This window comes from Carassius auratus, chromosome 38, assembly GCF_003368295.1.
Source record: "Carassius auratus strain Wakin chromosome 38, ASM336829v1, whole genome shotgun sequence".
In the NCBI taxonomy this organism is placed as follows: Eukaryota; Metazoa; Chordata; class Actinopteri; order Cypriniformes; family Cyprinidae; genus Carassius; species Carassius auratus.
In genome coordinates, this window is record NC_039280.1 from 19,251,569 (window position 1) to 19,272,137 (window position 20,569).

The window sequence follows — 20,569 nt, forward strand, 5'->3', positions numbered from 1 at the left end:
TTAATAATATCCACCTTATCAACACATACCCTTTGTCCAATGTAAGGGAGTTTTCAGAAGTTATTGGAAAGAACTGGAATTCCTTGTCTGTTTTATATTTGCCATGTGACCCCAAAATATCTTGATTTCTGTTTTTAAGCTTTAGGCACATTTTTGGGGGGTTGCTGCACAATGGTCTGCTGAGTTATTCAAATATCCACTCAAAATACATTTCATACAGATAATAACTTTTTTTAATGGATGTGTTTTATATTTCTGATCTAATATAGGTCCTGCACAATACAATCTCATTTAAATTTCCAAAATGCTGGCTACAATATCGCTCTCTTTTTTTCTTTCTATGATTTGCTTATGTCCCATTGATTGTTAGGTTTAGGGGCAGAATTTAATGTTTAGACACAACCTGAAAGTCCAGTTATGATATTTTGATGAGGTCATAAAAGAAAAAAGAAAAAACTTATGATGAATTACAATGAGCAGATCAATTGCTCACAAGAGCTATTTTGAAGGGTGAATTTTCATTTTATATCAACTTCTGTGCTATATATATATATATATATATATATATATATATATATATATATATATATATATATATGCACACATGCTCATCATAGTTGATTACTATTAAGAATGATGCCAATTAGACACTGTCCAAAGTTGTTTGGCCTAATCTTTCAATACTATTTATTCAGTAAATTAGCAGTAAAGCAGTTTTCTATTCTTTACTGTATTTATTGTAAAAAGTAAGTGTAAGTGTAAAAACTTGTGTGATTTTTAGCCAACTAGTATGAATGGCGATGATTACATTCACTACAGGCTTGTATGGCTATTTTCTCAATAGTTAGGCCTACTAGTGAAACTGCAAAATATAATGTTGGGTTTCTAATCCCAAGGACTAGTAACATAACCACAGACGCTAGTTAATTTAAAGCAATAATTGTTAAAACGGCTTGCCATAAGGGGCCAACCTCTCCGCACTGAGATCCATAAATGTTTATGTCCTATAATCATCTGTAACTTGTACTGTGGTGAAGGCTGCTGGAGCGGGTCTCTTCTTTCAGTGTCACCTCACAGTGAACATAAACCTCAGTCAGACCTCAACATGGGAGGGGTGTCAGTCGTGTCGTTGGACTTTTAGAAGTTTATATGATGTTGTTTTGTTCTGTCTCATAATTTTCGTTGTTTCTTCTTCCGTACTTACATTTGTAAATATTTTGAGGCGGGAAGGCGTACACTTTCCCTGTGTGCCCGGGGACAGCGATGATGGGACAGTTGTGCTGGATGTTCAGTCAATGACAGGATGGATATCAGCGGGTTCCTCTCTCTTGCTGCTGTCCTTCGCTTCTCTGTCGGTGTCTACGGCGAGGTGTGTAAACGCAGTTTTTTTGCTTTATTGACACATGATTTCCTAGTCAGCTAACAAACAGTCAGTCTAGCTGTGATTTTTCCTGAAAAAAATACAAAGAACTCCTGACGTGATCTTGGGGTTTTAGTAGACAGGAGTTCAGACGGCTACAAATAAGCTGGTTTATAGACTAAATTAGATTTTTTTTGATTTTAATTATATATATATTTTTTCAACTGTAATATGTTTTAAATGGCACTGTACATTTTATACACGGAAATGAATTGATATCGCGCGCGTTATAACCCTTTGCCGCTTTCACTTGTGTGTGACATCAGTGTTTCGCTTTGTATCGCGTGAAAGTGTGTGGTAAATTGTTACAGTTTGCATTATTTTGTACAGTCATTGTTCATCTTTGTGGCTTAGGCGTACTTTGCCCCGAATACATTTCAGCTCTTTAAAGGATTTAAGTAATGAGACAGACAGTGAGAGCTGTGGATATGCATATTTGCATGTCCCTTATGAATCTGTTTCCACAATATCTTGAGGTTGTATCTCTTATTGAAGAAAAAAAATTACACACAAAAAAAAAACACTAATCCAGCCTAAGTTGGTTTTCTGGTTTTAGCTGGTTTAAATGAGCTTCAGCTGTTCTCTAGCTCTTCTAGCCTCAGGGCTATTTTAATAAAATAAACAAAACATTAACGAAAATAACAGAACATAATATAATACTCCCTAACTATCTTGGAAAAATATACCTAAAATGCCTTGCGTATCATTGATAGATGCATCTGAAAACCAAAGCTGAACCCAATTGTCTTTGAATCATTTGGGGTTTTGGTATTAGGGTTTGTAATATTGTCAAGAATATCTAAAATAAAAACATGCTTTTAGTTATATATAGCGTTTTGTCTTGAGAATGTCAATAGATCTGTTGTACAAAATACAAGGAGGACGGGGGTGTAGTTTATTAGGACAATAGGGCAGTTAACGTATGCTTAATGTTTTTTTTTTATTTTCTTTTCTTTGTTACTCTCTTGTTTTCTATCTCATATTTAATCCCTGTTGATGGGAACAAGCATCACACGTTACTCTCATCCTGACTACAGTACAAGCAAACGATGGGACGAGTGTAGTCGGGATGAGAGAAAAGCATGATGCTCGTTCCCTTCATCACACCCAGATCACACAGTAGTCGTCACATAATGGCTTGATGGTCATGAAAGTGTTCTTTGATCTCAGTTGAAGGAGCTAAAGCAAAGCTGCTCTGCACTATTAACTCATGTCTTTATGTGACGTTTCCTCATCGTAAAGCAACGGATACCTTTGATTACCTTCCTCCAGGGAGAAAAACCTCTGACTAAGGCTTGCAGCTGGTTACTGGGATCAAAACAAAACAAATGGTATAAACTAAAAATAAAGCTTGTATCCTATTAAAATAACCCTTTTAAGTCATAATTCATGCCTAGTTGTCATACCTTTACAAAACGTATCAAAGTACAGTGATAGTATCACATTTCACATTATCACAACAGAATATGTTTACATGCTTTAATGTTCAAAAAACACATTATTTTTCAAATACTTTAGGTCCTCTATGCCCTGGCTCTCTAAAAAACCTTCTGACACGAGCAGTCTGCTCTGATTGGCCAACTGACCCAGTGCGTTGTGATTGGCCGAACACCGCAAGCACTCCTTGGAAATGTAACGCCCCTTTCCATTATCCCGAGTTTCATCTTTCAAAATGTAATGTAAAATGTAAAGACCGTTAATAATATCTTTAGTTTTACAATCAGTTCAAGTCCGAAAGGGGAACAGAGAGGCGTGACAGATACAGTGATAAAGCTTGTTTGTGTTTGCAGTACACAAGCCACGGACAGTTAAGACAGCTGACTCTATTGTGTGACCCTCTCTCTCTATCTCTCTCTCTCTCTATCTCTCTCACATGGCACAAAAAACTTCAAATACTTAAATCAATAACAAAACATACTTCCAGTTGCGGATTCAGAAGTGCCGGATTATCGTTTCCACATTATGACGTAGACATGTGGGGGCGTGTTTAAACAAGACGGGGGTGTGGCAGAGTTTTAACTTTGATAAAGAATATCTCTTTGGATTTTAGACTTTAGTCTTTGCAACTTTACAGATCTTCGTCATGCACCAAGAGCTTGTAACACTCCAAATAGAAAGGGAAATTTTTAATTGCATCATATGACCCATTTAATACCTTGGTACTTTTCCTAAATATATATGATACATTATTTACATTTAAGCATTTAGCAGATGCTTTTATACACATACAATTGAAGACCATAAGCATGTTCATCAGAATGCATAATTGAGAAACAAGCTAGAGGAAAATAGAGAAAGTTCAAGAGAGAACTTCTTGAAAGATGTGATAGTGTCACCAGAGAGGAACAGGGAGGGTGAAGGTGCTGGAAGATGACTCCATGCCTCATTATGAAGGGACAACAAGGCATCATTAGCCACGTTTCCACTGTTGGGCTGAAAGCAGGCGTGCTACTGCGTGCCAGGGCCAGACGCATTTCCACTGTCACTTCCGGTCACTTCCTTCACAGAAATACATTTATTTCTGTGACAAATTTTCAAGCCTGATAAATTAATTCATTTTGCAGTATCACTTATAGTAAACCATTGATGCTTTTGAATTTAAATATTTAACAAAGCGTGCAAACAAAAGGCGGCTGTTGTCATGTTCGTTTTGTGATCGCGCATGTTCCAGTGATTTATTTCTTATTAGATTTCTGATAACTTCTCTTCGTCGGTGTAATGATGGATTGCGTGATGTTGTTCATGAGAGGTGTGTAAAGGGCGGGTTTTAGTGAAGCGCAACAGAGCTTCAGGCTCCACAGTGGAAACGCTGTGCTATTCTGGCCTCGGTGCTACTGGCCCGGGGCTATTAGCCCTGTCTGGCCCATTTTAAGCCCTAGCTCGCACTGGCCTGACAGTGGAAAAGCAGCTATTCAGTCACTGTAGATGAGAGGGAACAAATACCAATACCAAATGCTTACCCATTCATTTACTGTGGCATTTAAAAGTTTCTTCAAGGTATTTCAAAGAATACTATGGTACATGGTCAAAAAAAAATATGTCCATGGTACTTTAAGTGAAAGAATGAACTGACTGTTCTTATTTTGTCTTCATAGGCAGGACAAAGTGCTGTGTACCTGAATACACTGCAGAGCTCAGGTAGGCACTCCTGCATTAAGTTATATATGCTTTGTTTTTGACTATTTCTTAAAGGTTAAATAAAGGTGCAATCCTTTTTTAAAAAAAATGAGAATTGGCAATACACCTGCATCTCTTCTGTGTCACCATTTGCTAGGGAAATAAAATTATGCCACCTAATTCAGACACACACTCATTTTTAGATTATCAGTTTAAATGTCACAGTATTTTGTTCTTGTAAAAGAGCATCTTTTACTTTGCTCAATGCTAAAACCCACATCCTTTCTTGGCACTATATCTTATACAACATTAACCGATGCAAAACCACTCAGCTCTCAAGAGATACATTCGTCGATGGTTCCCTACGGCGGAGTTAAAGAAATACTCAACCGCAACAATTGTTCCTCAGACAAGATTGCTATGGAGAGAAACCCAATATTCAATGCGCTTGTAATATGAGTGAAGCACAAACATTTACTGATGACAGTGAATGGATGTGAAACAACTGTGGCATTGATGGGCTTTGAGAAGTAGTTAATTTGAGATTGAATGCCCCGCTGTTTTTGCTTATTACACGTGTCAGATTCATACTCTATGAACTTTAATGCTTTCCTTGTCTTCCAAGCCTGGGCAGGTTTGTGCGCTGACATCCTTAGGGCAGGGTTCTGCAATGTACTCAACCTTCTCACAGAATCGTCAACCTACTCCCAGATCATGCTGAGGCATTGTGAGATTCCTCCATGATTGCCTCATTTCTAGACTATTTTACTGAGACCAGCAGTCTATGCTGTTAAACCTCTTATATTTAGTCTCTTGTGGTACCACCAGGAGTCTTATTGGTGGTCTTTATCGTGCTCTATATCCGTAACACCATGGAAAATATGACTGGAACTCTACCCTGATGCTATTTCAGCAAATTGCCTTACTGTATGTCCAGACCGACATACAGCGTGGAACCTGAGCTCTCACGAGACGAGACATGAGTGTGTACAAGAAAAGATTCAGGACTGTTGAACTATTAACCTGCCAGTGCACAAGAATGGAAACTATTTATAATGTCTAAACATAATTTATTATCAAATGTTATGGTGTACAGAAGACCAATTATGCTAAAGCCATTAAAACAGTCAGCAAAGATAGAATTTCTTCTCCACAGTTTTGGCTCTGTGGTTTTGTATTATCGACTGCATATAGGAATAAACAATGACCAGTTATTGCCTAATGTTTTTTTTTTTTTTTTTTTTTTATTTATTTGCTTATGTCTCTCATTTTATTTTTTTCCATTTAAATAACCTTTGCACTCATTTAATCTTTGAAAACATCAATAATTTAATAATATAAACATTTCTTACATTATATTCCGATAATCATTATCCATAATTATTCGTTTTGAACAGGTTTTTGGTTTGAAAGATTGTCAGACACCCATGGCATCGTCTTCTGCTCCATCTGCCTGGTTTAAATCAAAACAATCATAATGGATGGAGGTTTAAAAACGGATCACCTTGGAAATCCAATACTGTTCTCCGATGATAAACATGCTTTTTAATAAGATGGGGAATGATATTGTGTCAGGTCTTTTTCAGTACATTGTTTACAGTTATATTTGGAATCATATAGACAGAAGAGGAGAGTGTAATAGAGTTTCAGTGATGCTCCAGCTCTAATATGGTTATCTTGACCTTCAGCACTCATCTCAGCTCAATAAGTCTATGCTAAAGCAATCTACACAAGCAAAGACACGGTTAGGCTACGTGTCCGTGGGTGTAGATTCGTATACGTATGCAGGTGTAAATACTTTTCTGGCATTACCTCTGCAAGATTTTTGGCCCATAATGCTCAGGGTATGAGATGGTCTCAACTCTTCCTCCCTGAGGGTTTAGCACCTGCTTCTAAAGAGAGACTAGGGCACGTTGTCCTCTGTTTGATCTTGCACAACACTATCTGATAGCAGACTCATAAATTCTCAGGAGCTTTGAGTAAGATTTCTAACATTTACTTGAAGTGGAAAAACTGTTTTTACTTGCTTACACAAATTAGGGATTTAAAGGGACAGTTCACCCAAAAATGAAAATTTGATGTTTATCTCCTTACCCCCAGAGCATCCAACATGTAGGTGACTTTGTTTCTTCAGTAGAACACAAACAAAGATTTTTAACTCAAACCGTTGCAGTCTGTCAGTCCAATAATGTAAGTGGATGGGAATCACGGCTAAAACATACAATATAAATGTATTTAAAAAAACACACAAACAAAACCAAATTAAACCCTGTGGCTCGTGACGATACACTGATGTGTAAAGACGCAAAACAATTAGTCTGTGCAAGAAACTGAACAGTATTTATATTGTATTTTATCTCGGATTCACGCAATGTCCGAACTGTTAGAACTCTCCTGTTGCGCTCGATCCTTCGCTGGCTGTACTGATTTAACGGTGTTTGATTTGTTGTCTTTGAGTTGTAAGTTCAGTGACGCAGGTAGTGACGATTCTCTTCGGCCAATCAGTGATCAGCAGAGTTTACACGTCACATTTTGGTAACGGTACGGTTCACTTGTAACTAGGGGTGCTCCGATCACGATCGGCCGATCGTTAATGCGCATCTCATCAGTAAAGCCGGTTCTCTAATCAGCGGTTAATTCCATCAGGTGCGTGATTTCACATAGAGCAGCTGTTTCTAAACAGAGCCGTTGTTAACTGAGAAGATGCGCCAAAAAACGCTGTGTAGTAACAGCTGCTCTATGTGAAACTGGCTTTACTGACGAGATGCGCATAATAATCGGCCGATCGTGATCGGAGCACCCCTCCTTGTAACCTAACCGAAGTGATACAAAAAAAGTATCAGGTACTGTACCCAGTGGAAAACCCCCAAAAGTGAACCGTACCGTATCGTACCAAGCAGTGGTAAATCGTTATAAGTCACGTACATCTTGTATGCCCTGAGGGTAAGCAGATAAACATCAAATTTTCATTTTGGGGTGAACTATCCCTTTAATCTGAAATTATGTGTGGTTTGCTTCTCAGTAAACCTCTAGTTGCCTTAAAGAGGGTCTTCTGTAAGTATTCTTTAAAACCTAATTCTATTGGCTTTTACAAATGCCTCCAAAGCACCCAATGAAGTGACTACTTCTATCTAAATATCCATCTCGTCTCCTGTCTCGGTGGATGGATTTAACATCTGTCTCTCTTGGACAGTGGGCGCAAAGCCCAGGGCTTTCTCCCTTTCTAGTCACATTTCCAGAAATGAACTAAAGGACAGACTGGCAGCATATGCGGAACAGCATAAGAATGTTGCTACTAAGTTATGAATCGCGGTATTAAATGATAGTTTAAATGCTCACAAATTAATTGAACAGCCCACAGTAAAGCGTGAAATTGGATAGTTGGATACATTGATGTGTTTCAGGCCGCCTGCAACCCATAGCATTTATTAGAGAATCCTCTCTCACAAGAGACTAGATCATGTAATTAGCTCACTGTGCCCCAAAGTGACAATATTTCCGTTTAATTTAATGGTTTTGATTAGAATCATTTGGAAGAAGGATCTTCCTGATTATTTGACTAATGGATCCAAGCAAGCAAAGGTACATTAGTAATCAAAATCATTCAGTAATAATTAGTTTGAAAATATATGGTGTGTGTCCTTGTGTCTTAACAACACACACAGACACAGATACAAGACTTAATTTTATATAATGCGAAACCCTACCTCTAAAATAAAATATTTAATTAAAGTGTAAAAAAACATTAAAAAAGTCATTTAGAAATATGTAAATATATTATATAAATTATATAATAATTTATAATACTATGTATAATATAATAAAATATGCTAGCAAATAGTATATATATATATATATATATATATATATATATATATATATATATATATATATATATATATATATATATATATATATATATATATATTAAAATAAATGTAATATATTTAGTTATTTTAAATATTTTATTTTAAATATTATGACATTATTATTTGTATTATTTCATGTATATTATTATGTTATTTATAATATAATTTTTTTTGTTTTATTATTATGCAAACACACACACGTTGTATAACACGTTTGGATGTGTGACTCATCATAGTGGGTCTTCACAGGTCTTGCTGTTCCAGCAGTGCAGTAAGCCATCATTAGTGTCTCTCTGCTGTCCTCACCCTCCGCATCAAGAGGCAGCACTGCAGGGGTTTTCAGTGATAGACAAAAAGTTGAAAAATAAAAAAGCTAATAAGATCACCTTAGGTTTACACAGTTTGCACTGCCACTTTGAGTTAACACAAGGTCATGTTATGTCATGCTTTTGCATTTTTTTCATGCCATCATTTTAAATATTAGTTGACCTTTATTTGCCACTGCATTAAAATATTATTTTCAAGGGCATACTCTTATAAGTGAAATGCTGAATTTGTCTTATGTCTTTGTGTGTGTGTGTGTGTGTGTGTGTGTTTCGCTTAGGTCCTCTGTCCTGCTCTGAGGGCTTCACTGAGCTGGGATATTACAATGGATCTGTGTCTCAGACAGAATCTGGCTCTTCCTGTCTAAAATGGACTGACTTTCCAGACTACATGCTGCAGTACCCCAACCGTGGACTGGGAGACCACAACCACTGTAGAAACCCTGACCGTGAATCCAACCCCTGGTGCTTTTTCAGACAGAAGTCAGGAGCCATCGGATGGGCCTACTGCGACTGCCACCAGGGTGAGCACTCCTGACTGGCCTTTTTTTATTTATATATATATATATATATATATATATATATATATATAGAGATATATATAGAGATATATATAAGATATATATAGAGATATTTACATGATCCATTTTCATTTTAATAGCTGTTTTTGTATTACTTTGAGTTTTGATATGATCATTTTGCTGTGTGGCTTTGTCTGCTTTATCAGTTGTTTTATTTGGTTATTTTAGTACATCAAGTTAAACTAAATAAACACAAGACCTATTGTCTTTAGGTGAAATAAAGTAAGTTTACATTTTTTTTTTGCATCTTATTTTATTTCAATAAAAAAATTTCAAGTAACAGAAGTTGGTACACACACACACATTTATTTTTGTTAAAAGAGAGGACGTCCCATAGGCGTAATGGTTTTTATACTGTACAAACTGTATATTCTATGGCCCTACACCAACCCTACACCTAACCCTAACCCTCACAGGAAACTTTGAGCATTTTTACTTTCTCAAAAAAAATAAAATCATTCTGTATGATTTATAAGCATTTAGAAAAATGGGGACATGAGTTATGTCCTCATGAGTCACCCTCTCCTTGTAATACCTGTGTCACACCCATGTCATTATACAAAGTTGTGTCACAAAAACAAGAGCACACACACAAAAACACACACACACACACACAAGAGAAAGACCTGGAATGTTCAAAAATGCAGAAAAAAAAACATTTGGGGCTGTAGGCTTAGTTGTAGGTGGCTCTACACTTGCCTCATTTGGCCTAAAAAAAAGGTTTCTACTGGACCATGGCGTTAGTGTTTATTAAGTGTACGTGTCCTGGTGAGTATTCGTGTCATAACTGTCATATTAGTGTAGGTGTTGTACAGAAGCTGAGTGATGTTTATTACTGCAGTCCCATCCCAGTGTGTCTGTCAGTGAGCTAACAGCAGTCAAGGATTCTCTCTGTCCTCTCTTTTCATTGTCCTCCATTCATCTTCCCCTCTCTATGCGTTTGTTGTCTAATAATCAATCAGACTCACATCACTCAACTGCATTTGTTACTCCTATTGGGAAAGTGTCTGTTCAGTCTCTGGATCTCTTTGTGCTGGTCTGTCGTCACCTGGCTGTGTCTGTGGTTCAGTATCGAGCTGGTGTTGAAATCTTTTTGCCTTATCTCTGTGAGCTGTGATTATCTATGTCTGCCTCTCTCCTCCTTTTCCTTTCTATGTAATAACATTAAACACGGTTACAGACTCAAACAATTAGAGTGTGCATTTGACTTCATGTCTGTGTGAGCATGACGTGTGGCAACAAGATGGTAATTTGCAAGACACAGAGTGTTTCTAATGTGATTGTTCTGTACTAATTATAGAGAGATGATTTAGTGAGTCTGTAAATGTAAATGGGGGATGCTGGGGTAAGATGTGCCACTTTTTTACTCAGGTTGTCCTCTAGTCAAGGAGAAAGAAGATGAGGTAAAACCTAATTTCATTTCAGGATGTCTGCTCTTTGCTGAAGTGAATGAAGATTCTTTTTTTTTTTTATATTTAGAAAAAAGATATCAACTTTTTAATAATGGACTGTCCCATTAGCCGATTCCAATCTCTCATTTTGTTGCATATTGTTTCCATAAACCTTCAGAAACGACATATGTCAGCCAATAAACCAACCATATATAATATAATAAAAATAGAAAATATATGAAAATGTTTGAATGTGAAAAAAAAATGGAGAGAGTGGGATTAGGAAAAAATAAATCTAAATTAAATAAATATGTTATAATTAAATGCATTATTTAAACGATGTGTATATTATATTATAAATATATATATATCTAATTTTTTTTTTTTTTTTTTTTTTTATCTCTTCAAAGTTCAAATAATTAATTAATTATTTATAATTAATTATAATTAATATGTTTGTTTTTTTTTGTTTGTTTTTTTACACATTATCATTATTAAATCCCTGAATATGTTAGGCTCTACATCTTGTCCTCCAGGTGAGGGGCGTTTGGTGGGGGGTTCGTCTAATAAGAGTGGTCGTCTTGAGGTGTACCTGAATGGCCGTTGGGGAGCAGTGTGTGACACACACCTGACTGATCGAGATGCCAGTGTGATCTGTAGACAACTGAGGCTCGGGTATAAGCTGCAAACTCTACTCATTATCAGCTAGAGGCTCTGTACTGATTAATATCCAGCATGTGCTGTCATTTCATTATACCTGCTAACTCCCAACAGTGAAATCGGCACTGCGCTTCGCCATTCCTATTTCGGACCCGGTTCTGGTCTCTTTCACTTTGAGCGTCTTGGCTGCCATGGCAATGAAGATTCTCTGCTGAAGTGCCGGAGCAGGAAATATGTCTCCGGTGACTGTAACCATGGAAATGAGGCTGGGGTGGTGTGTGCAGTCCCTGAGGGTAAGTTAATGTTATTATTGTCTTTAGTGTCACATGATCCTCATTGATGAATTAGATATGACGAATCATTCTAATTTGACGATTTGCTGCTAAATAACCTTTTTTATGACTATCAGTGTTTAAGAACATTGAACTGATTAATATGTTTGTGAATAGGATACTTTAATGGACAAAAAGAATATAATTTATTCCAAATGGTAATAATTTATAACTTTAGAAATGCCTTAACTGTCAATTTCGATCAATTACTGTTAATACATCTTTCCTGAAAAAAGTATTAATAAAAAAAAAAGTTATGAACATTTATTAATATTTTCAATGTTGGCAACAGTTGCCAAAGCTGCCAAATAGTTTTTTGGAAACTGTGATACTTTTTTGATGGATAAAAAGTTAAAAAAGAACAGTATTTATTTATTATCACTCCTTAACAATTTAACACATCCTTACTGAATAAACGTTCAGAAAAGAAAGAATAAAAATTTACTGACCGCAAACTTTTCAACTGTAGTTTATATGGTAGAAATATTTCTGTAATTGTAATTTGTGTTAAATTATATATATATATATATATATACATACGTACTTATATATATATATATATATATATATATATATATATATATATATATATATATATATATATATATATATATATAGATAGATAGATAGATAGATAGATAAAATAAGAAATGCAAGTTAGAAAAATATTATCTTTGCTCTCAATTTAATTTGTCAGAGTCACAGTTCATAAAGCAGCAGCAGCTGAGCTTCCTGTATCTGCTGAACTATATTTTCAACAGTGTTATAGTGTGGAAAGGCCTTCTGTGGAGCTAAATGAAGACCGAATTCATGAGAGACAGAAGGAGGCTCATAAACATTGCGCCTGTTGTAATGGTACGGTTTGCTGGAACAGGGTCAGGTATATTTAGAGAGAGCTGTGAATTATTCACACAGAAACTTTAGGAAGCAGAAAGAAATCTGAGAGTGCTGAGGCTTTGCCAAGAGTCCTTACACATGTCCCCATCCTTTACCATACACACATACATGCCTCAAAGCATTATCCCATATGTCTGAGACCCATGTCTTGTAAAAGGGATTCCCTACTAAGGCATTTAGAAGAGTTTTAAGCTTCTGCTCTCAAAAAAGTGTGCAATATCACACTAACTATTTTGTCCTATGCATCCTCCACTGCAGTGAATAAATTAATGAAATATAAATTTATTGGACTTTTGTTTTGTTTAGGCAATGGTGCCCCCCTGAGGCTCGTGGGAGGGCTTGAGGATTTCGAAGGGCGCGTGGAGGTGTACCATAACGGGAGGTGGGGTACTATCTGTGATGATGAATGGGATGATATTGATGCTGAAGTGGTTTGCCGACAGTTGGGACTGGGGTAAGAAATCTGTCATCATGTGTATGTCCTATTTCACACATTTTTTTTCAATGCCAAGGCCCTTCAAATAGGAGCTGTGTAAAAGTTTGTACTGTGTAAGAAAAATGTTGAATTAAAGATTAAATTTTTTTTATATAAAATACTGTTCTGAAATATTAGATTTTAAACCAGAAAGGATGAAATCGTAGTAATATCAAATTCAATAATTGTGTTGTGGCTTTCCATTTGAAAAACCCCTGTTTTATGGCATTAGTGCAAGGACTGCACATTGATCTATTGCGAGGTCTTCTAATGTTGCTGAGCTGTTTTTGTTTAGCAACATTTAGAAACGCTTTGCACAAATGATTCGACTAAAAGTATTCATAAAGAGCTGGGAAACACTGAAAATGTCATACACAAATCAGTGTCGACTATAAGGACTGTTCTTTTTACACACACAAACGCACTTTATTAATACTTTATTAATATAGATGAATGGATGGAGTGTATGAATGATTGATGGGGTGCAGGGATACACTCCACTCCATCTGCAGTGGGATAGAAAGCATCTGATTTTTCCCTTCACAATCTGTGTAACATACACTTTTCCGTACATCAGCCCTGATTTTGAATGGTTTTTCCATGTAAGTATCATTACAAATTTATGTAAATAAACTAATGTAGTACCATATGCCTTTATACCCCCCTCTGTGTTATGATCATTATGATCTTAAATGTACACTACTTTTCAAAAGATTGGAGTCAGTAAGGTTTAGTTAATGCTTTTATTCAGCAAGGATGCATTAAATTAAACTCATTATTCATCACAGAACCCTGTAATAAAATATATCATGGTTTCCTTGATCTGTTTTTCACATTGATAATAATACCCAACAAAGCACCAAATTAAAATATTAAATACTGTGATACTGAAGACCTGAGTAATGATATTCAGCTTTGCCATCATAGAAATAAATTAAATTTTAAAATATGTATATTTTAAAATTGTAATAATATTTAACAATATTACAGTTTTTACTGTATTTTGATCAAATAAATGCAGCCTTGGTGAGCATTAGAGACGTCTTTCAAAATATGTTACCAACGCCAAACTTAAACAGCATTGAATCTTAACTGTTTTGATATGGGAATGAATCTCAGTCTTGTGTTTGTTTTCAGTGGGGTACCAAAGGCATGGACCTGGGCACACTTTGGGCAGGGCACTGGTCCTATCATGTTGGATGGAGTGCATTGCACAGGAAATGAGCTGTCTTTGGAGGAATGCCCTCATGCTCCCTGGGGCCAGCACAACTGTGATCACTTGGAGGACGCTGGAGTCTCGTGCAACCCGTTTACAGGTGAAGATGACACAGGAAAGACCTTTATCGCTATTTTATTTTTGTAAGTGCATTGATTAAACATAGATATGCTAATGCTGCTGTAGATGGAGTGTTGCGTCTAGTAGGAGCTGATAGCCCATGGGAAGGACGCCTTGAGGTTTATCACGCCGGGGAATGGGGCACAGTGTGTGATGACAACTGGAACGGACGACAGGCCCAGGTGGTGTGTCGACAGCTGGGTTATCGGTAAGCTGTATTTTTGGACTGGTTGATCACATAATTCTTCAGTGTAAGCATATAATGTGCTACTTTGAAATAATTAAAAGCAGTACACTTCAAGTATGACCAGGAGGAGACCGGGAAGTTTGTTTCATTTAGCTTTCTGGTCTGTTACTGCAGTACTGCTATTTGTCCAACAGAGGGCGAGCTGAGGTGGCTCCAGACGGGATGTACGGAGAGGGTACAGGGTTGATCCTGCTGGATGAGGTGACATGTGAAGGGGGAGAGAGCTCTCTGCTGGACTGTGCTCATGGTCAGTGGGGGCAGCATGACTGCTCTCACAGTGAGGACGTGGGCATACGCTGTGAAAGAGAAGGGCAGAACAATGAGATCCCTGAAGTGGCTCCTTCCGCAGGTACGTAAATTCCATGTAAAAACTTTTATTAGTGTTTTCATCATCAAGAGTAACAGATGTTACCGATATCCAATCCAGATGTTAAGAAACAAGTCCACTTTACATTTTTAGGAGCGCTCCCAACCAAATTGAATACCTTATTTTCCGGACCATAAGTTGCACTTTTTTTCATAGTTTGGCTGTTCCTGCGACTTATAGTCAGTTGTGACTTATCAAAATTAATTTGACATGAATCGAGTGAAATGAACCAATAGAAAACATTCTATCAAACCGTCTACAGCCGCGAGAGGGCGCTCTATGCTGCGCATTGCTCCTGTAGTCTACACTTGATATCATAGAGCACCCTCTCGCGGCTGTAGACGGTAATGTTTTCTCTTAGTTCTTGGTTCTAAATAAATGCGACTTATAGTCCAGTGCGACTTATAGTCCGAAAAATACGGTACTAGAAAACTTATTTGATGATAATGACATGCTTATACATGTAATGAAATGCATACTTATTTGTAGCTTATAAAAAAACGTGTGTTGATGAATATGAAGGAACATGAATATGAAGATAAGCAATGTCAGCTTTATTGATTTTTTTTAAACATATTTAAAGCTTGATTTGTCTTAATTTACATCATTTTAATCCATTTTGAGACCCTCTTAATCCCAAATCACTACACGATTTTAGCAATCCTATAAGATCACTGCATGTCACACCGTGTGACATGGATCTAATAAACTTGGCTACGACGTGTGTGTGGACTGTACGATGATGACACCTTTTGAATCTAACAATACGACGCACTTTACTACAGAAGAAAATGCACATGCGCTAGTGGTGAACTGAGAGCAGGATAAATCACATTTTAGCAGTTGTATCTTTTATGTGTGCTGAAAAAAGTGTAAGCACCGAAAGAAGCGATAAGAGCTTGAAGTAAGCAGTTTTATGTTTTAGTGCCATGTCGCGTTGATTTCATGCTGCATTTTTATTGGTTGGTCAGGAAACGTGGATCGTAGCAGCAAACACCTTGCGATGCTCATGCTGTATCGTAGGCTATCTTTGGTCGCAAGACCGTGACAACGGCCGTCTTTGAACCTCTCTCACATAAGAGCACCAATAAGGAGCCACGATGTCAATCTTTCGTCTGGGACAGCTTCTGGTCGATATCCACTGTTTAAATTTACATTTTTCATTTTAGCAGTATATAGCAGTATATATATATATATATATATATATATATATATATATATATATATATATATATATATATATATATATATATATATATATATATATATATAGTACATGTGATATGTATTATGACACTTAAATGAATTAATTCACACTTTTAATTATTATACTTATATAAATATACCATAAAGGTGTTTTCTGTCATTTCTAACTAGGCACCAAATTCTAGTACTGAATAATAAGAGAGCCCATGAAAGCATCCTTAGTCTATTGAATGTCTCTGGGGAATATAATTTAGCATGACAGTACCCTTTTAACAAAAGACAAGTCTATCATGTCTATCATGATTCACTGCTTATCCAGGTATATAGAGGTCCATCTCTTCTGTGCTGTTTCTAGTTCTGCTGTGGTTCCAGGTCCCCTGGTGAGGCTGGTGGATGGCGAGAGCCGTAAGGAGGGCCGCGTAGAGGTGTTTATTAACGGCCAGTGGGGCAGTGTGTGTGATGATGGTTGGAATGACATCAACGCTGGAGTGGTCTGCAGGCAGCTAGGATTTGTGTAAGCATGCTTCATGTTTTCAAAGAAGATAAAGACAGATCCTAAGATTATTAGCTACTTATTTAATTTCTTTTCAATTTCAGCGGGGTCCCGAAGGCCCGCTCTATGGCTTATTTCGGTGAGGGTCAGGGACCCATCCATCTGGATAATGTGAAGTGTGTTGGGACAGAGGCTTCATTGGGTGAGTGTTCAGCTGTGGGTCCGGACGCCCATGATTGCAGGCACAGTGAGGACGCAGGAGTCATCTGTGACTACACCACCGAACCCATAAAGTACCGAAGCATGAACAAGCAGCAATGTGGTTTGAGACCCAACACACAAAGGCGCAGAAGAAGGATCATTGGAGGAGACAAGTCTCTACGGTAAAGAACATTAGGGTTTATTCGTTCACTAGCATTGCAACGTACATTATATTTATTAATCTCTGTTTTTATTGTTTATTGACCATCTGTGACTGTCATGTAGGGGAGACTGGCCGTGGCAAGTATCTTTGTGGCTTAGGTCTCAATCGAAAGGCACCCATCCACTTTGTGGGGCGACTCTGATCAATTCCTGTTGGGTCATTACTGCTGCTCACTGCTTCAAGAGGTGAGAGAGAGACTCTACTGACATCTAGTGGCTCTGTGGAGAATTAAAAACACTTTACTTTTTACAGTGTCTTTTATAAATGAGAGTTTGGCAATAAATAAACGTCTCTTTTTTTAAGGTTTGGTTTGGACCCGTCCCGTTATGTGCTGCGGCTCGGCGACTACCACACAGAGGAGAGGGACGACTTTGAGCGCACTCTCTCTCCTGAGCGCATCGTGATCCACGCGAAGTACCACAGCCAGGGCTGGGAGTATGACATTGCCTTACTGAAGCTGAAGGGCACGGATGGGAATTGTGTGGCCTTTAACCCACACACTAATGCAGTTTGCCTTCCGCCTCAGAGCAACAGGAAGAGCAAGAGGCCTATCGCCTGTGTTATCACCGGATGGGGAATCACAGGTACTGCAAACTCAAATATATTTAGAGAAATACATTTCTGAACATACTTATGATGGCTAATAGTTTCCTATTGAAATTGAAGACCTAAGCTAATAATTATGGGTAAAAAGCAACATAAGTATTAATATTTATAAACAAAATGAGTCAAATAATAAAACATTGCAAACCAAATAATTTAGCAAAAATTATACTGTTAAAATTTAAAGTGTTGGGTCTGTTATTTTCACCAAAATGGCATTTATTCAACCAAAAATACTTGTTTATTCCTGAGATGGCAAAGCTAAATTTTCAACATTACTCCTGTCCTTAGGGTCACGTGATCCTTCAGAAATCATTCTAATATTCTGATTTGATCCTCAAGTAACATTTCTTATTACTATCCGTGTTGAAAGCAGTTGTGCTGCTAAATATTTTTGTGGACACGGTGACACATTTCTTTCAGGATTATTTGATTTCTTAAGCTCAAAAGAACAGCATTTATTTGACATAGCGATCCTTTGTAACATTACGTCTTTATAAAAGTCTATCGTTTTACAGTTGAACACATTCTTTAAAAGAAGGTACATTTCTGAAAACAAAAACAATAACAAAACTTACTGATCCCAAACTTTTGAATTGTGGAGTATATTTTATGTAATATTTACATACTTCAAAAAAGAGATTTAAAATACACATGTTTTATAGGTGTTACATTTTCTTTCTTTTCTTGTATCTTGTATTAGACTCGGAGTATTCCAGAACACTGCTGCAAGCCTGGGTTCCGTTACTGCCCTCCTGGAAGTGTAAAAAACGCTACGGCAGTCGCTTCACCGGCCGCATGTTGTGTGCCGGCAGCTTGTCGAACCATCGCCGTGTGGACAGCTGTCAGGGTGACAGTGGGGGGCCACTGGTGTGCCAGGGTGAGGCTGGCCACTGGATGCTCACAGGAATCATCTCCTGGGGCCACGGTTGTGGTGACCCCACCTATCCCGGTGTGTACACACGGGTCGGCCGGTTCCTGAAGTGGATAGAGAAAGTCACCCACAGCACTGGCAAAGCGTGATGTTACAGTGGCAACATTACAACCTCTTACCGCTTTGTATAAAATATATCTTATGTAATGCCTATGAAGGGATCACCAGCTGGCCATTAGGTTTAAAGCTGGTTTGATCCTGTTTTGTGTGTTGCACCATGCCATACTTGCACCATGCCATTTCCGTTCCATTTCTGTACACTTGAAGCGTTCGTGAATATGCACAAGAACATGAAGCCACATGCTTTTGAGGGACAGCTGCATTAACGGGATTGAAAGGTCTTCAACGGATAAGCCTTTGCAAATAAGTCATTTTGCACTAATCTGCATGCCATATGATTGGAGCAACTGTGGGAGGTCTGAGTTCTGGTCTGGCTCTTCTGGATCATGTTCTTAAATCAGTTCACATTTTGCACTTAAACGTGTTATTTTATTTTTAGTTTTGTGATTTAATTAAGATAAGGAACGGCATGCTTGTATGTAAAGATTCACCAACAACATTCCACTTGTATGTTGGTTATTTGTACTCTTGTTTTAGATGTATAGGGTACGACTACCGTTTATTGAGCTTTTAATTTAATTTTGCAGAAAACCAGTGTCAGAAAATAGTATGTTCAATTTATTTATACATATAACAATGGCCACTTTTTCCTCAAGCTCCTACCCAACAGATAATGTGATAATATCAGTGATATGAAGTATTGGCTGGATACTATGGAGTCTCTATAGGGGGATTTGATGATAGACAATATATGAAAGGCCAAATTATATATCATTGCTTTAGGCTTGACTTCCCTTTGAAACTTTGCATGTTCTTGCCAAACATTTTTTTTTTTTTTTTTTTTTTGCATAGTTTGTTTCCTTGTTAAACTTTGCATTTGCTTGCTGAACGTTTGTGTTTCTTGCAAAATTCTTATGTTGCCCAAGATACTTTGCATTTTGTGAGTGAACATAAAACTGGTCTTGGAAATATTGTGATGGAGGGAAAACTATAGTTTCAATTTTTTAGCAAGCAAATGCTAAGTTTCGTGGGGGAAGACAATTTTTGTGAAAGAATGCAGACGTTTTGCATTGAAATATTTTTTAGAATTTTTCCCCCCATCATTGTGTTCCTAGTTAATAGTGGGAATTGGCCCTTTAACTAAAGTGTTCCAACTTGAACTACGCACAGTTACTTCACACATGGTCAGAATCTGCTGCTGAGTGATGTTATGTTACATTTGCTTCCTGCAGTGTTCAGCCTTTTCTGTAGACAGGTGTTTATTCAGGTTTACTGTGTACTGTATTTATTTACATAACAAGAAGAGTAGGCTTATAAAATCAATGTTTTTATTTTATTTTGTATTAATGAATTGAGGTATAACAGTGGTGCTGTTTTGTTCCAGTTGGTTTCCCAATAGAGAAAAACTGAAATTAGCCATAGACTGGTAGAAGGAGAAGATGACTTTAATAATTAGTCATGTTTACACAATTACAATTCCATGTAGTAAAAATGCTTCAAAATATGTAGACGCTTTGGTCCTTAATATTCTATTAACAGTTTGTTATTAATCAATCCCAAACAGAAACCTTGATGTAATTATGTAAAAAATGTAAAGGCTGCTAATATGCCATATTTAGCCGTGGTTAAAAACTGGTTTAGCAAAACTGTGAATATTCAGATGTTTAGACACCAAGATGGAAAAATTAGATAAACTGATTTGAATGCATTGCCTTGCCTCGTCTTGTCTTGATTTTTATTTTTTTTTGGTCCTGCAAAATGGTGATGTGAAAGCAAAAACAAGTCAATCAGAAATGCAGCTAATATTCTGCCATCATGATATTAATCATCTATT

At 37.1% G+C, this 20,569-nt stretch overlaps 1 protein-coding gene across 2 annotated transcripts; it reads left to right on the plus strand.

Annotated features, from left to right (window-relative positions):
• The first annotated feature begins 743 nt into the window (after positions 1–743).
• Positions 744–20,443, plus strand: LOC113057300 (neurotrypsin). Of its 2 annotated transcripts, XM_026224590.1 has the most exons (14): positions 744–1,369; positions 4,516–4,558; positions 9,011–9,253; positions 11,238–11,376; positions 11,476–11,654; positions 12,897–13,044; positions 14,203–14,381; positions 14,468–14,609; positions 14,783–14,997; positions 16,594–16,735; positions 16,819–17,097; positions 17,201–17,323; positions 17,442–17,722; positions 18,445–20,443. In XM_026224590.1, the coding sequence occupies exons 1-14, from the start codon at positions 1,304–1,306 to the stop codon at positions 18,762–18,764; spliced, it is 2,499 nt and encodes an 832-aa protein (XP_026080375.1). In that variant the 5' UTR covers positions 744–1,303; the 3' UTR covers positions 18,765–20,443. The 2 variants fall into 2 exon arrangements, with proteins under 2 accessions (XP_026080375.1, XP_026080376.1); XM_026224591.1 differs by lacking the exon at positions 4,516–4,558 and having other exon boundaries at positions 748–1,369.
• Positions 20,444–20,569: the final 126 nt, after the last annotated feature.

Excerpts from the sequence above, each read along its gene's own strand:
- LOC113057300 (XM_026224590.1), top strand. The coding sequence starts at position 1,304 with ATGGATATCAGCGGGTTCCTCTCTCTTGCTGCTGTCCTTCGCTTCTCT. Across the intron at positions 4,559-9,010 it reads GAATACACTGCAGAGCTCAG|GTCCTCTGTCCTGCTCTGAG; the intron begins GTAGGCACTCCT and ends TGTTTCGCTTAG. Across the intron at positions 16,736-16,818 it reads TGCAGGCAGCTAGGATTTGT|CGGGGTCCCGAAGGCCCGCT; the intron begins GTAAGCATGCTT and ends TTTCAATTTCAG.